This window comes from Delphinus delphis, chromosome 15 (assembly GCF_949987515.2).
Source record: "Delphinus delphis chromosome 15, mDelDel1.2, whole genome shotgun sequence".
Classification (NCBI taxonomy): Eukaryota; Metazoa; Chordata; class Mammalia; order Artiodactyla; family Delphinidae; genus Delphinus; species Delphinus delphis.
This window is the reverse complement of record NC_082697.1, coordinates 49,151,047-49,168,044: the sequence shown is the minus strand read 5'-3', so window position 1 is coordinate 49,168,044 and position 16,998 is coordinate 49,151,047. Positions and strand designations below refer to the sequence as shown.

At 48.4% G+C, this 16,998-nt stretch overlaps 1 protein-coding gene and 1 non-coding gene across 3 annotated transcripts; both read right to left on the bottom strand.

Moving 5' to 3' along the window:
* Positions 1-509: 509 nt before the first annotated feature.
* On the bottom strand, positions 510-3,800 carry NME4 (NME/NM23 nucleoside diphosphate kinase 4). Of its 2 annotated transcripts, none has more exons than XM_060031366.1 (5): positions 3,659-3,800; positions 1,901-2,034; positions 1,527-1,628; positions 1,317-1,429; positions 510-904 (listed from the first exon to the last, which is right to left on the bottom strand). In XM_060031366.1, exons 1-5 carry the CDS (start codon positions 3,747-3,749, stop codon positions 721-723), a joined length of 624 nt encoding a protein of 207 aa, XP_059887349.1. In that variant the 5' UTR covers positions 3,750-3,800; the 3' UTR covers positions 510-720. The 2 variants fall into 2 exon arrangements, with proteins under 2 accessions (XP_059887349.1, XP_059887350.1); XM_060031367.1 differs by having other exon boundaries at positions 510-792.
* Positions 3,801-15,999: 12,199 nt separating this feature from the next.
* Positions 16,000-16,106, bottom strand: LOC132439057 (U6 spliceosomal RNA). Its single transcript, XR_009522289.1, has one exon. It is a non-coding gene; the product is annotated as a U6 spliceosomal RNA (small nuclear RNA).
* Between the last annotated feature and the right edge of the window lie 892 nt (positions 16,107-16,998).

The following is a 16,998-nucleotide window of genomic DNA, read 5'->3' as shown; positions in this document are numbered from 1 at the left end:
GACACACCTGAGGACCAGGCGTAAGTGTGTAGTGTCAGTGTGGTCACCAGCCTTTCTGCCCTGGGGGCGGCTTCAGTTCCCTGCCTACCCCTTCCTGCAACCCTCCAGTCCTGCCTAGGGCTCCTCCTTCAGGGAGAGCACTAGCTCAGGGGCTCAGCTTGGATTCCCCAGATTTCAGGCTGGAGATCTCTGGACCTCTGCCTGTCTCATACATTCAACAAAGTTATTGATTCCCTCCTGGTGTGTGAGAGATGGTAAGCTTCATTTCTACTTTCAGGCTGCTTACAACTTTGCATAAAGGCCTCATCCTTACCTCAGAGATGGCAGAGGCTGTAATGAGCACTCCACCCCCACGCACAGCACAGTGAATTTTAATGTCCCCACTCTGGGGGAAGGGAGGTCACACTACCAGCTTTTGGAGGCACCCCAAAGCTTGTCTGGCACTTTGGTACAGAAAGGATTTTGTCCAATCTCTTGCTTGCTTCGGATAATACTAAAAGGCACATAAAGTTGGTGGCTCAACCCCTCTGGGCTGGGGTGGGGCAGCAGGTGGATAGGCGGGTGGGTCTGGGACAGATGGGCAGAGCATGGGTGTGGGCTCAAGGTCTTGTCGACAGAGGTAGTTGGTCCTGGGTGGATGCTGGGGTGACCGAGGGCACCCTGAGTGCTCAGGCTGGATAGATGCTGCTGGGGTGGCCTTCGTCTGCCCAGTCCACCAGCTCACTGCTCTGGAACCACAGCTGGATCTCCCTCTGGGCCCCCTCCACGGAGTCGCTGGCGTGGATGACATTCCTGTGCCAGGTGGCAGAGGTAGGACACAGGCTTCAGTGTGCACCTTGGGGGTCCCAGGGACAGTCTGCTGCGTGCACCTTGGGGGTCCCAGGGACAGTCTGCTGATCCCCTACTGTCGAGGGGAGCAAGCGGGGTGATTGTACAGAGGTGAAAGGAAGAACAGGGGAGCTGCAAAACTGGATTACAGCCTGATCTCAGCTTCTTACCCACAACCTCATCTGTCCCGTGCTAACCCCCGGGGTGTCTGGCGATAAAGTGAGGTGACAGACAACGATGGCAGAGCACATATAAAACACCCACGGAATGCTTTATCTTCTCCTGTGTGCATGAAAGGGTTTTTAAAAAAACTGCACTAGCAAACGTTAGGTGTGATGTGCCATCAGTAAAAGTCTCCTCTGGCTTTACTTTCCCCTGAGCAAGAAGCCCAGGTCTGGTGGATCTGCCTTAGCAGCAAGCCGCCACCCCAAGCCCCTAGTGAGCTGGCCCTCAGCTCCAAGTGGCCAAGTGTGTTAGGGCCCCCATACCTGCTGATGTGGATGCTGAAGTCTCCCCGGATGGTGCCAGGGGCAGCCTCAGCCGAGTTGGTGTGTCCTATCATAGCCCTCGAGGTGCAAACCACATTGGGGCCTTCCCAGACCTGCAGCACAGAGATAAAGGAGGTGGGGAGAGGTGGGTATCACCAAGGGCTCAGTCCAGGACCCTCCACCCCTCCCACCACCCCTGCCCCGCTGTACCATGGCCACCACCGGACCGGAGCTCATGTAGCTGATGAGGGCTGGGTAGAAGGGCTTCCTCTGCAGGTCGTGGTAGTGCTCGGCAAGGATGCTCTCTGGTGCCTGGTGCATTGGGGGAAGGAGGTGAGAGGAGGCCCTGGAGAGGGAGCCCCACCAGGCACTGGGACAGTGACATGGTGTACTGATCACAGGGCCCTTTGCAGACGACACCTACATGGGGCAGCACTCCAGCCACAAAAGCACAAGGCAGACACCTCCCCACCCCTCCCCTTCTACTGCCAACACCAGGATGTCTTCCTGACGCAGGGCTGAGATGTGAGAAGCCCCCCATCCCAGTCCCCTCAGGGACACCCACAGGCCAAGAGCCCTGGTACCTGCAGCATCTTCATCCCCACCAGCTTGAAGCCCCTCCTCTCAAAGCGCTGGATCACATCCCCAACGAGCCTCCGCTGCACCCCGTCTGGCTTCACCGCAACCAGGGTCCGCTCCAGGGTCCAGGAGGGTCCTCCTTTAGAAGAGGGGGGTTCGGGGCTGCCGAGGCCTCACCCTTTCATGTCTCCCGGACCTGGGTTCCCCTGCCAGGACCCAGGGGTCACCTGGACTTCAGAGTGTCTGCCTCAGGCAGAGCAGCTCTGGAGGGGAGAAGTGTGGTGTCCACAGCCAGGACTGTCTAGCATGGTGCTACCCCTTGGGACAAGCAGCACAGGGGGTCCCTGGGGACTTCAGCCTGTCAGAGGGGCCATGGGCCCTCCCAGGCAGTGGCAGAAGCTGCCCATGATAGAGCTGAGTCCCCTGAAAAGGCATCTATCTTAGACAGCCTGGAGGCCTAGGGAGGCACAGTCCAGCTCAGAGGCCACCTGGAGGCCCAAAGATGCCACACTGGAAAGAAAGTACAAGTCTTGGCCTGATTTTCACTCTTGTCCTTTGTGGCGCTAGCACAATGTCTGAACCCCCAACCTGCCACATCAGGAAGGAACTACCACCCATCTTCTGGGTCTCAGGTGAAGGAATGGCAGGGGACCAGGGAGACAGAAGTGCACTTTCCCCACCGGCTGGGCCACAGACAGCGGGACAAAGGGACCTGGGGATTGAGGAGAAAGGTGGAGGGGTTCCTGTCTGCAGGTGGGGAGAGTTGAGAGGGCTCCTCCCCTCACACCTTCGTTGGCCAGGCTGCTGTGGGGTTCCAGGGTGGGATGCTTCCAGACCTAAAGTCAACACTGCCACAGTCTTCCCCCTCCTGGGGAGACACTGCCCGGAAGACCCCCCAGCATCGTCACCCTCCTACAGCCCCAGGCCACTTCCAGAGTTATGCTGACCCTCAGCATTGGGTCCAGGGTCAAGTGTACTTTTGAGAGGAGCCCAGACCCTGGATGTCCAGCTAATTCCTGCAAAGAGGGAGGAGAAAACTGGAGGAGCGATGAGACATAGGGTCCAGGAGGGCCAGTGTCCCTGGAGGCATCTGCAGCTGCCTTCCCATCCCCAGGAGGAAAATAAACCAAAGTTGTGCAGGGCCTGGAGAGCAGACAGTGGGTTCCCACCACATCCCTTCAATGAACCGCGCTGGAGGAAGTCCCCGCATCCTTATTCCGTCCCCCAAGCCCAGTGCCTGGGGGCCCTGCTGCCAGCTGGCTTGTGCCTCAGCCGGTGGCAGTTCACTCTTGCCAGCATTTGGAACGCCAGGACATCTGCTGCTCAGGAAGAGCCTGAGGGTCAGCAGCTAGGGCAGAGGTCCCTGTGGATACCAGCGGGCAGGGATAGGCCAGAGGGAAAAACGCCCCAGGACGGCAGTGTTCATCTGATGAGAATGACCCCTCTCAGGAGCCCCGAGTCCGCTGCAAAGTGTGGCCACCAGGCTTCTGGCTTCCTCCTGCCCTGGAACCCTGGGGACCCCCTGCCCTGAGCACGGTGAGGAGGTGAGCGGGGGCGTGGGGGGCTGGGTGGGAGTGAGCGGTGGTGGGGGGGGGGTGCGTGCAGGGCCCCAGCCCGGCGAGAACCCGACGGTCGCGCAGCTCCAGCCGGCCAGTCCCGAGGCCTCAAGCCCCCTGCACCAGGGCCCGCACGTGCGCCAGCAGAGGCCTGCGGCGCCTCAGCCCGCCCCACCTCGCGCATGGCCGCCGGGTGGGCGGACTCACCAGAGCTGGAGCGCGCAAGCAGGCTGGCGACCGGGGCCCGCGTGCGGCACATCAGCCCCCGCAGCGCCGCGCGCCCGGAGAGACCGCGCATGACTCCCTGCCCGCGAGTGCTGTCTGAGAGCGCAAGAGAGAGGCCCGGGGATGGAGGGGGAGGGGCAGAGGGAAGTGGGAGGGAGGAGGGTGGAGGGAGAAAAGGAACCTGGGGAAGGGTTGGAGGGACAGAGGGAAGCGGGAGGAGGGAAGGGGAGGGAGGTGGAGGGGCAGAGGGAGAAAAGGAACCCGGGGAACGGGCAGCGGGAGAAAGGTAGGAGGGAGGGAGGGGAAGGGGGAGAGGAGGAGGGGTGGAGGGAGGGAGAGCGGCGCAAGGCCCCCATGGCCTCTACCCTCGCGGCCCCACACCGACCCTGATTCACTCAGGCGGCCTAAGGAAGTATTTAATGTCAATTTCTGTTAAAATCAGAAGAAAAAAACAACAATGATGATGAACACAGCATGGATTGTATTCGTCTTTATACGAACACAGTCCTTAAGTATCAGTTTGAGTTCATGCAAGTCCTCCTGCGCCTGTCTTGGGCTGCACCCCGCCCTAGCAGGAGGACCTGCTTCTGGGGGGCGGGGGGTGTCCTCCCACCTGAGTCTCCCTCGGAAATTACACCCTGCATCAGGGGAGGGTGGACCTGGATGGTCAGGCAAGGTCAGGCAGGACATCTCTGCATTTGGATGGGGAAAATCCCACCTTTATTCTCAAGTGGACATGTAACTGCATTCCTCTAACTGAAGGAATTTAGCTTCCACTGAAACCCTTACGGTGCCTGTGACTTTATCGCAAGCAGAAATCACAGATATTCTCATTTACTATATTGTTCCAGTTGAGAAGATGGCGCAGTACTGTTTGAAATATGAGATCAGCTGCAAGATCTTATGTAATGAGTTTTCGTTTTCTTTTTGTTTTAATTTTATTTATTTATTTTTGGCTGTGTTGGGTCTTCGTTGCTGTGCGCGGGCTTTCTCTAGATGCGATGAGCGGGGGCTACTCTTCGTTGGGGTGCACAGGCTTCTGAATGTGTTGGCTTCTCTTGTTGCGGAGCCCAGGCTCTAGGCCCACGGGCTAAGTTGCTCCGTGGCATGTGGGATCTTCCCGGACCAGGGCTCAAACCCATGCCCCCTGCATTGGCAGGCGGATTCTTTTCTTTTTTTTCTTTTTTCTAATTTATTTATTTTTGGCTGCGTTGGATGTTGCTACACGCGGGCTTTCTCTAGTTGCGGGAAGTGGGGGTTAGTCTTCATTACAATGTGTGGGCTTCTCATTGCGGTGACTTCTCTTGTTGCGGAGCCCGGGCGGGCTCTAGGCGCGCGGGCTTCAATAGTTGTAGCACACAGGCTTCAGTAGTTGTGGCTCACAGGCTCTAGAGTGCAGGCTCACTAGTTGTGGCGCACGGGCTTTGTTTCTCCGTGGCATGTAGAATCCTCCCAGACCAGGGCTCGAACCCATGTCCCCTGCATTGGCAGGTGGATTCTTAACCACTGCACCACCAGGGAAGTCCTGTAATGAGTTTTTCAAAAAGCATATATACTTCTTTATGCTGTTGTGGATGGAATTGTTTTCTTAATTTCATTTTCAGTTGTTCATTACAAGCATATAAAAATACAATTGAGTTTTGTATATGGATCTTGTATCCGGAGACTTTGGTGAACTCATTTATTAATTCTAACAGTTTTTTAGTGGATTCCTCAGGATTTTGTACATACAAGGTTATGTCATACAGGAATAGAGATAGTTTGACTTTTTCCTTCCCAATCTGGATGTCTTTTTTTTTTCATTTTATTAATCAATTGCTTGGCTAGAATCTTCAGTACAATGTTAAATACAAGTGACCTTCTTTTTCCACTGTCTTAAGACGGGAGATTAGATTATTGTTTTGAAATATTTTTTTCTTTCTTAGTATAGACATTTACAGCTATAAATTTCCCTCTAAACACTGCACTAACCATATTCCATAAGTTTTGATGTGTCTTCATTTTCTTTCATCTCAAAGTATTTTCTGATTTCCCTTTTGATTTCGTATACTCTAAAAACTACAAATCATTGTTGAAAGAAATTACAGAAAATCTAAATAAATGACAAAACATCCCACATTCATGGATTGGAAGACTTAACATGTTAATATGTCAATGCTCCTCAAACTGATCTACAGATTCAACTCAATCCCTGTCAAAATCCTGACTTCTTTGTAAAAATTGGTAAGTTGATTCTCAAATTCAGTGGGTTTGCAGGAGACCCGGAATAACCAGAAACTCCTGAAAAAGAACAAAGCAGGAGAGCTCACACTTCCTGATTTCAAACTTATCACAAAACAATAAAAATCAAGTCAGTGTGGTACCAGCACAAGGATAGACATATAGACCAATGGAATAGAATTGAGAGTCCAGAAATAAAACCATACCTCTGTAGTCAACTGATTTTGGTGAGGAAGCCAAGATCATTCAATGAGAGACAGAATAGTCTTTTCAACAAGTGGTGTTGCAGTAGCCAAGACATGGAAACAACCTAAATGTCCATCAACAGGTAAATAAGTAAAGAAGATGTGATACACATATACAATGGAATATAACTCAGCCATAAAAAAGAATGAAATAAAAAGAAAGAATGAAATAATGCCATTTACAGCAACATGGATGGACCTAGTGATTATCATATTAAGTGAAGTAAGTCAGAAAAAGAAAGACAAATACCATATGATATCAGTTATATGTGGGATCTAAAATATGACACAAATTAACTTATCTACGGGACTTCTCTGGTAGTCCTGTGGTTAGGACTCTGTGCTCCCAATTCAGGGGGCTCAGGTTCGATCCCTGGTCAGGGAATCAGATCCCGCATGCCACAACTAAGACCCAGTGCAGCCAAATAAATAATTTTTTTTTAAAAAAAGACATGCACCACAATGTTCATTGCAGCACTATTTACAATAGCCAGGACATGGAACCAACCTAAATGTCCATTGACAGTTGAATGAATAAAGAAGATGTGGCACATATATACAATGGAATATTACTTAGCCATAAAAAGGAATGAAACAGTTATTTGTAGTGAGGTGGATGGACCTAGAGCCTGTCATACAGAGTAAAGTAAGTCAGAAAGAGAAAAACAAGTACCGTATGCTAACGCATATATATGGAATCTAAAAAAAAAAAAAAAAGGTACTGATGAACCTAGTTGCAGGGCAGGAATAAAGAGGTAGACATGGAGAATGGACTTGATGACGTGAGGTGGGAGGGCGAAGCTGGGGCGAAGTGAGAGTAGCATTGGCATATATACACTACCAAATGTGAAACAGTTGGCTGGTGGGAAGCAGCAGCATAGCACAGGGAGACTGGCTTGGTGCTTTGTGATGACCTAGAGGGGTGGGATAGGGAGGGTGGGAGGGAGGCTCAAGAGGGAGAGGATGTGGGCACATGTGTATGCATATGGCTGATTTGCTTTGTTGTGCAACAGAAACTAACACGGTATTGTCAAGCAATTATACTCCAATAAAAATGTATTAAAAAAAGTATCATTTAAAAAAATTAACTTATCTATGAAACAGAAGCAGACTCACTGAACAGACTTGTGGTTGCCAAGTGGGAGGAGGGTGGAGAAGGGATGGATTGGAAGTTTGGGATTAGCACATGCAAACTATTATGTATGCAATGCATAAACAACAAGATCTTATTGCATAGCACAGGAAACTATATTCAATATCCTGTGATAAACCATAATGGAAAAGAATATGAGAAAGAATATATAACTGAATCCCTTTTTTTTTTTACATCTTTATTGGAGTATAATTGCTTTACAATATAACTGAATCACTTTGATTCAGCACTGAAAAGATGCTCAACATCATTAGTCATCAGGGAAATGCAAATCAAAACCCTGAGAGACAACTTTATACCCGCTATCATGGCTAGAACCAAAAGGTCAGATAATAACCTGTGTTGGTGAGGATGTGGAAAAATTGGAACCCTCCTACATTACTGATGGAAATGTAAAATAATGCAGCCACTTTGGGAAATAGTCTGGCAATTTCTCAAATGATTAAAAATCGAATCATATGACTCAGAAATTCTACTTCTAGGTATATACCCAAAAGAAATGAAAGTACATGTCCACAAAAACTGGTACACAAATTTTCACAGCAGCATTATTTATAGTAGCCAAAGGGTGGAAATAACCCAAGTGTCCATCAGTTGATGAATAGATAAACAAAATGTGGTCAGTCCATGCAGTGGAATAGTATTCGGCCATAAAAGGAAGGAAATACTGACACATGCTGTAACCTGAATGAACTTTTTTTTCCCCTAACTACTGGACCGCAAGGGAATTCCCTTGAAGGAACCTTGGAAACATTATGCTGAGTGAAAGAATTCAGTCACAAAAGGCCACATATTGTATGATTCCATTCATGTGAAAGTACAGAATAGGGAAGTATACAGAGACAGAAAGTAGTATTAGTGGTTGCTTAGGGCTGGGGGTGGGGAGTGGTGGGGGAATGGGAGGGTGATAGCTAAACGGTATGGAGCTTCTTTTTTCTTAATATTTATTTTATTTTATTTTGGGCTGCTTCAGGTCTTAGTTGCGGCACACAGGATCTTCTCTGCGGCATGCGGGCCCTCTAGTTGAGGCATGAGGGCTTAGTTGCCCTGCAGCATGTGGGATCTTAGTTCCTCGACCAGGGATTGAACCCGCATCCCCTGCATTGGAAGGTGGATTCTTAACCACTGGACCACCAGGGAAGTCCCTGGAGCTTCTTTTTAGGAGATGAAAATGTTCTAAAATTGACTGTGGTGATGGTTACACATATGTGTGAGTACACCAAAAATCATTGAATTGTAAATTTTATTTCATTTTATTTATTTATTTTTTTTTTGCGGTACGTGGGCCTCTCTCTGTTGTGGCCTCTCCCGTTACGGAGCACAGGCTCCGGACGCACAGGCCCAGTGGCCATGGCTCACGGGCCCAGCAGCTCCGTGGCATGTGGGATCCTCCTGGACTGGAGCACGAACCCGTGTCCGCTGCATCGGCAGGCGGACTCTCAACCACTGCGCCACCAGGGAAGCCCCTGAATTGTAAATTTTAAATGGGTGAATGGTTTAGTATGGAATTATTTCTCAACAAAGCTGTTTTTTCAAAGATGAAAAGGCAAAAAATAAGAAAAAAAACCAAAAAAAAAAGACCAAAAAAATGAAAAAGCATTTATTATTATGTCACATATTTTAAATGTGTTGAGACATCTTGGCTGTTTCATCAAACCACTTCCAACCCTGCACAGGTCAGGCCCTACACTGCTCTGGGACTCTGAGGCTGCTGTAGCCCAGCCCCAGACTGATCCCTGTTCCCAGAGACAGTGCAGCACTTGGCTCACGGTACTGCTCTGTGCAAGGTGGCCACTTCCTGTTGGGAGGTGAGCCTGCTTCCCCACCCCCTTTGCATCTGGGCTGGCCCTGTGGCTGGTTGTGTCTGCACAAACGCTGGGTAACATCCTCATCTGGGCCTTAGAGATCTACACTTCTGCCTTTGCCGTTTGGGATGCACGGGCTTGGACTTTCCTTTCCGTGTAAAGAAGCCTAAGGCAGCCACAGAGAAAGAGAAAGAAAGAGCCCCCAGCCCCCAGCCATCCCTACCAAAGCACCAGAAGTGTGGGTAGTCATCTTGAGAGTTCCAGCCCCAGCTTATGCCTCAGGGAGCAGAAGAGCCACCAGCTGAACCCTGCCCAACTCCCTAACTCAGCAAAGAATCAGCAGAAAGTATCCTGGCTGTTGTGTGAAGCCGTTCAGATTCGGGGTAATTTGTTGAGATGCCTCCCACTCAACCCAGCCTGGCTCAACTGAGCTCACCTGAGGTGTGGAATCCCTTGGCTTCTCTGTGGCCAAGCCAGGGCTCAAGTAGAAGAGTGGCCCTAGGTCCACTGCTCCTCCGACCACAGTTCCCTGCATCCTCTTCTGTCCAGGATCTGTGCAGCTTCTGTGTGAAGACTTCAGGCTCACAGGTGGCTGGCTGAGTGAGTTAGGAGACCTGAGTTTCGACCCTGGTCCTTCTTCTAAGGCTACACCTTTACCCGCCCTGAGCCCCCATCCCCTCCTCTGGAAAGTGCTGCTGACGGTGTCTCAGGGAATAGGGTTCTGGCACATGGGCTGCTTCTTGCTCTGTCCTGTCTCGTCCTGTCCCCTCTGGTCCCTGTTCCTGTCCCTCTCCTGCACCCTGACGCCCTCCTCAGCCTTCCAGACCCACTGCCACTGTGTGGGATTGCTGGGGGATTTACCTCCCCCAGAGGCAGAGATGTGCACCCTGCATCTCCCTGGCCCCCATATCGCAACAGTTCTGGGGTGCCTTCAGAGGTTCCGGAGAGATCAGGCCAGAGTTCCATGACCTGGGCCTCCTTCTCTTCCCTTTCCAGACCCACTTCCTACTCCCCCTGAGTGTCCTCTGGGACCACGTCCTAAAACATCGTTCTCACATTTTCACACAGGTCCACATCAGGGTCCACCTCCAGGAAACCCAGCCTCAGAAAGGAAGATACCAGAAGGAAGCACTTTATGACCACATTTGATACAGCAGAGCACAAACACGAGGCTGTTCATTTCTCCTCTGATGCTGACTCTCCTCCCGCGTCCGGCACTAAACGTGGAAGCACTTTATCAATACATTTGCTCGGTATTTATTTCTCCGTGACCGCATTCCTCCCTTCTAGACTCTCCTCTCGCATCTTTTGAGGAGTGGATCTCATAGCCCTCAGATCATTTTCAGTTGTTACAGGTCCAGTTTCACGTGGGTTAAAACCCCCGCCATGTATCCACCTGAAGAGTCCTTTCTCTCCTTCCCCCAAGCCGGCCAGGTTTGGTCCAAGTGAGGCTGGTCTGCAACAACGTCCTTTCTCTCAGTCTCTGTCCTCATCTGGTGCATGACTTTCTTGTCTCCAAGTTGTTGACATTCAGCTTCCTCCTGGCAAGGCAGCCCTAGTTCCTTCTGAGACTTAGGACGACAGACATCCTGTCTCGGACCCTGCACCCCTGAGCCCTTCAGATAGAGCCAGGGCCCAGGGCCAGTGGTCAGCTGTCCTCACCTTGACCCACAGACCCCAATCAATGTTCCAACAGGATTGTTTTGTGGTCTCGAATTACAATACGGAAATGCAAGGTGCCTGACTACCCAGACTCTCTGAAGAAGATGAGGGTGAGAGGGCTTGTTCTGCAAGCTATCAGTCCTTGTTACATAGCTGTAATAATTCCGACCATGTGTTGGCCCAGGTATTGACAAGTAGACCAAGGGAACAGGATAGAGAACCCAGAAACAGACTCATACATGTACGAGCACCAAATATATGACTGAGGAGCTGCTGCAGATCAGTGGGAAATGCAGACTTTTCAATAAACATTGCTGGGTCAATCAGGTATCCATATGGAAAGAGAGAGAGACCTAATCCTACATACACAGAAATAAATTTCAGGTAGGTTAAAGGCCTAAATATGAAAGGCAGATCTATAAAGCTTTCAGAAGGTAAGAAACTATAAGCAGGACCTTCTAAGGGGAAGAATTTCTTTAGGCACAAAAGGCACTAATCATAAAGAAAATGATTGACAAATTCAACTACATTAAAATGAAGAACTTCATAAAAAGCACCATGAAGACATTAAAATGGCCCAGATCTAAAACACTGACAATACCGAATGCTAGCAGGAATGTAAAGGAACACTAGTTCATCACTGGTGGAAATGCAAAATGGAAGTTACTTTGGAATATATTTTGGTGGTTTCTTACAGAACTAAACATACTCTTACCATGTGCTGTAGCAATCATTATACTTGGTATTTACTCAAATGAGTTGAAAATGTATGTCCCCAAAAAAGTGCACATGGATGTTTATAGCAGGTTTATTCATAATTGCTTTATTCATAAATTGCCAAAACTTGGAAACAACCAAGATGTCCTTCAGTAGGTGAATGGATAAATAAACTGTGGTGTATCCAGACAGTGGAATATAGTTCAACAATAAAAAGAAATACAGGGGACTTCCCTGGTGGCCCGGTGGTTAAGAATCCGCCTGCCAACGTAGGGGACACGGGTTCAAGCCCTGATCCGGGAGGATCCCACATGCCACGGAGCAACTAAGCCCAAGCGCCACAACTACTGAACCTGCACTCTAGAGCCCACGAGCCACAGCTACTGAGCCCGCGTGCCACAACTACTGAAGCCCACGCGCCTAGAGCCCATGCTCTGCAACAAGAGAAGATATCGTATTGAGAAGCCTGTGCACCACAATGAACAGTAGCCCCCGCTCGACGCAACTAGAGAAAGCCTGTGCGCAGCAACGAAGACCCAACACAGCCAAAAATAAATAAATTAAAAAAATAAAAATATTAAAAGAAAAAGAAGAAAGGGTGGGGAGTAGATGAAACAAAGCTGTCAAAATGTTGATGATTGTTGAACTGGGGTGATAGGTATGTGAGGGCTTGAGTGTATGATTTGATTTCAGTGTATGTTTGAAAATTTCTATAATAAAAGGTAAAAAACAAAACAGGTCTTTAAAAAAAAGAAAAGAAAAAAGAAATGTGCCATCAAGCCCTAAAAGGATATGGAGTAAACTTAAATGCGTATCACTTAGTGAGAGAAGCCAGTTTGGAAAGGCTATATACTGTATGATTCTGACTATATAACATGCTGGAAAAGGCAAAACTCTGGACATAGTAAAAAGATCAATGATTGCCGGGGGTTGGGCACAGGAAGGGATGAACAGGCAGAGCACAGAGGATATTTAGGGCAGTGAAACTACCCTGTATGGTACTATAATGATAGATACATGTCATTATATATTTGTCCAAACCCATAGAATGTACAATACCAAGAGTGAACCTTAATGTAAGCTACGGACTGTGGATGATTAGGATGTAGGTTCTTTATCTGTAACAAATGACCGCCCTGGTGGGGGATGGTGATAGTGGGGGAGGCTGTGCATGTTTGGGGGCAGAGGGTATATGGGAACTCTGCACTTTCTGCTTAATTTTGCTATGAATCTAAAACTCTTAAAAATAAAATATATTAAATACACACACACAGACTATGAAGAAAGAAAAAGACAAGTCACAGAACAGGAAAGAATATTTCCACCACTTAAAACCTGTGCACGTCTAGTGCTCTATGACCAGAAATCAGTGAGTAAAAGACCAATGGCCCAACAGCACAGCAAATACTTGAAGATTCATTTCTCCAAAGAGGAAATTTTAACGGCCAGTAAATAACGCAAAGGTGCTCAGCCTCAGGAGTAATCAGAGAAACGCAAATAAAGTCATGGTACAAATCTCCAAGTCTGAAAATTCCAGATATTAGCGAGGATGTGGACCACTGGAACCCCTCACTGCTAGTGAGACTCTCAGCTGACCAAACCCGTTTAGGTGAACAGCGTGGAGTTATCAAGAAAGGGAAAAGACAAGCTACAGAGCCAGAGAAAATATTTGCAACTCATAAATCTGATCAGGGTCTAGTATGAAGAATTTATAAAGAACTCTTACAAGTTAATAACAGAAAACCACTCCGCCCACACCCTCCCGTAACCCTCTCCCCTTGAGTGTGGGCTGCACCCAGTGACAAGGAGAAAACAGCAGGAGATGGGAGGTTGCCTTCAGGATTGGTGACCAGACCCGCTGATCTGCTTCTTCCTTTCTCCTCCCCCACATCCTGCGTAGAGCTCCAGCTGCCCTACGGGCAGGTCCACGTGACAAGGAACCCAGGTCTCTGGCCAACAACCAGTGTGGACCTGAGGCCACAGCCACGGATGTGAGTCTAGCCTTGAGATGACTGAAGCCCCCGTTGACACTTTTGCAGCCTGACTAAGGATGAGATGAGTGGGGAATGAGGGGCGACAGCCTTGAATTTCTGGGACATTCCTGCTTGGAGAGACCCTGCCCTGCAGGGTGGGAGGAGGGGGCAACCCAGTAGAACCAGACTCCGTACCAGCCCTGCTGCTACTGTCTCCTTGCCCTACACCGGCTCTCCAGCTGTTTCTAATCTTGTGCCTCTTTGGGTAAACGTGGAAGTTTCCAGGTTGCCCCTTCCCCAACACCTGCAAACCAGCAGCCTCTCAGGAGACCCTGAGTCTGATTTTCACTGACTTCTAGTTACCTAATTATTGTTATAGATTTCTAATTTAATTCCATTGTGGTCAGAGAGCATATTCTGTATCACCCAAATTCTTTGAAGTTTATGGAGAACTGGTTTTTTGTTTTGTTTTGTTTTTGGCAGTACGCGGACCTCTCACTGCTGTGGCCTCTCCCGTTGCGGAGCACAGGCTCCGGACGCGCAGGCTCAGCGGCCATGGCTCACGGGCCTAGCTGCTCCACGGCATGTGGGATCTTCCTGGACCGGGGCACGAACCTGTGTCCCCTGCATCGGCAGGCGGACTCTCAACCACTGCGCCACCAGGGAAGCCCAAGAACTGGTTTTTAAAAATTATTTATTTATTTGGCTGCACTGGGTCTTAGTTGCAGCATGCGGGCTCCCAGCTGTGTTATGCAGGATCTAGTTTCCCAATCAGGGACCGAACCCAGGCCCCCTGCATTGGGAGCACAGAGTCTCAACCACTGGACCGCCAGGGAAGTCCCTTGACGCTCTTTTAATAGGTGCATACATATTTATTTCTTCCTTATGAATTGACCCTTTTATGGTTATGAAAAAAAAATTTTTTTGGTGATACCTTTTGTCTTGAAGTCCACCTTATCTAATAGAAATATAGGGACTCCAGTTTCTCATGTTTATTATTGCATGCTGGGTCTTTGTCCATCCGCTTACTTTCAACCCATCTGTGTCTTTATGGATGTAGATAGCTGGGTCTTGCTTTTTAGAAAATCCAGTCTGATAATCTCTGCCTTTTAACTGGAGTGTTGGAGTGTGTAGTCCATGAATAATTAATGTAATTATTGATATGGTTGGAGTTAGGTCTCCTATTTTATTATTTGTTTTGTGTTTGCCCCCTCTGATTTATATTATTTTCCTCCTTTCCTGACCTCTTTCGGATTAAATGAATATTTTAAAATACCTTTTAATTAATTTATTGGATTTTTAGGTATACCTTAGCATTATTTTTATACTGGTTGCTCTAGGGATTGTAGTTACATCCCTAACATTACACAGACTATTTAGAATTTATACTGTGCCACTTCATGTAAGATGCAGGAATCTTGCAACCATGTAGGTCTGTTTTCTCCTCCCCCCTGTCCTGTCTGCTCCATTGTTTCTGCAGAGAAGTCATAGGTTGTTTGAATTGTTATTCCCTTGAATGTCATTTTTCTCTGGATGCTTTCAATATTTCCTCTTTTTGTTTGGTTTTCAGTAGTTGACTATTATGTGCCTGGGTGTGATTTTCTTTGTACGATTTCTTCTTAGGATTCACTGAGCTTCTTGAATCTGTACATTAATGTCTTTCACCAAATTTCTTATGTTTTTTCTGCCTCGTTCTCTCCTATCCTTTTGGGACTGCAACTTTAAACATTTTAGACCTCTTTTCACCCCTGCTCGGGTCACTGCAGGGGGAGCCAGTGTGGGTGGCTTCTTCTCGGAGCTGGGGTCCCAGGTAGCCTGACCTGCATCTGCCAGCCCAGGGAAGCTGGTGAGGGCTGCCAAGGGGGAGCACTCAAACCAGAGCATCACTCTTGGGGTATCCTACCCTGGCAACATCTGCCCCTGTCACTCACTGCCACCAGGGGACCACTTTCATCTTTCTCATCTTCTGTAAATTGCCGGGATATGGGATATTTCCAGTGTCTTCTTTTGGACTGTCTTTTTTTCAGTGTGTGAATTTCCTTTCTATCTTAGGTATATTCACCGTTTATCACACAAAGCACATGTTTTCTCCCATTTGTCTTTTGACTTAATTGATGACGTCTATCCTTTCACACTTTTTATAATTACGTAGCATTTTAAAAAATGTAGTCAAATAAGTAACTTTTTCTTCATGTTCCCCGGTTCCCTGTCTTGCTCAAGAAATTCTTTCCCATGACTGTATTCTAAGGGACGTGTTCTAGTTTCCTTTTAATATTTTTATCATTTTATTCTTTTTTTAAAAAAAATTATTGGATTATAGCTGATTTACAATGTTGTGTTAGTTTCAGGTGTACAGTAAAGTGAATCAGTTATACATATACATATATCCACTCTTTTTTAAATTCTTTTCCCATATAGGTCATTACAGAGTATTGAGTAGAGTTCCCTGTGCTATAAAGTACGTCCTTATTAATTATCCATTTTATATATAGTAATATGTAAATGTCAATTCCAATCTCCCAATTTATCCCTCCCCTCTTTCCCGCCTAAAAATATGGAACGCTTCACGAATTTGCATGTCATCCTTGTGCAGGGGCCATGCTAATCTTCTCTGTATCGTTCCAATTTTAGTATATGTGCTGCTGAGGCAAGCACTATCATTTTATTCTTGACAGTTGACAGCCTGATCCAGTTGGAATTCATTTTTCTGTGTTGTGTGAGGTAGGATACAGAACCGTGTATCCGCAAGACCTCGAGAAGGGGCCTCCTGCCACTGGGCCTGTTTCCATCTTCACATTTGGCCTCCCAGGTGGGTCCTTTCCATTTTTTAAAAAATATTTATTTATTATTTAGGCTGCGCTGGGCTTCAGTTGTGGCATGCGGGACCTTTTTGCGGCATGCATGTGGGATCTAGTTCCCTGACCAGGGATTGAACCCTGGCCCCCTGCATTGGGAGCATGGAGTCTTACCCACTGGACCACCTGGGAAGTCCCTCCTTTCCATTATTAATACTCTGTTACGTAGCAGAGTTCTCCTGAGCCCCCTAGATGGAGCACCGATGCCTCCTCTCCTGCCTGCTTGGGGAGCTTGGCCCGGGAGCCTCACACTGAGGTGACCCTCAGAGTGGGTAGGGCTGGTGGGGGACCGCTGAGCCCAGCCTGGGGCAGGGATGGATCTCGGCTGGAACAGTCTGCAGGGCTCAGTGCTGACCACAGCTGCTGTCCCCAGCATGATCTGGGTCAGTACAGTGCACTAAAATCGAAGCTCAGCAAAACCCAGAATTGGTCTCTGTCCCTTAAAACTGAGAACCTGGGAGCCCCCTTCGGCCAGGGGTGAGGGGGGTCCAGCCTAGATTCCAGAGGAATAAAGGGTCTCTTTTAAGGGTTCACACCTGGGACTTCCTTCCCCCACCCTCCCACCATGCCTCACCGTCCCCCCTTACCCCCCAGCATTCAGTGGCCTTGGGCTCCCCGGTCAGCTTCTCTTCCCTCCCGACCGGTAAACCCTCACGCACGCGCGAACACCCCCATACGTACAAAGTTCGAAA

Excerpts from the sequence above, each read along its gene's own strand:
- NME4 (XM_060031366.1), bottom strand. The coding sequence starts at position 3,749 with ATGCGCGGTCTCTCCGGGCGCGCGGCGCTGCGGGGGCTGATGTGCCGC. Across the intron at positions 2,035-3,658 it reads GCTTGCGCGCTCCAGCTCTG|GAGGACCCTCCTGGACCCTG; the intron begins GTGAGTCCGCCC and ends CCTCTTCTAAAG. Across the intron at positions 905-1,316 it reads TTCAGCATCCACATCAGCAG|TAGGGGATCAGCAGACTGTC; the intron begins GTATGGGGGCCC and ends TCCCCTCGACAG.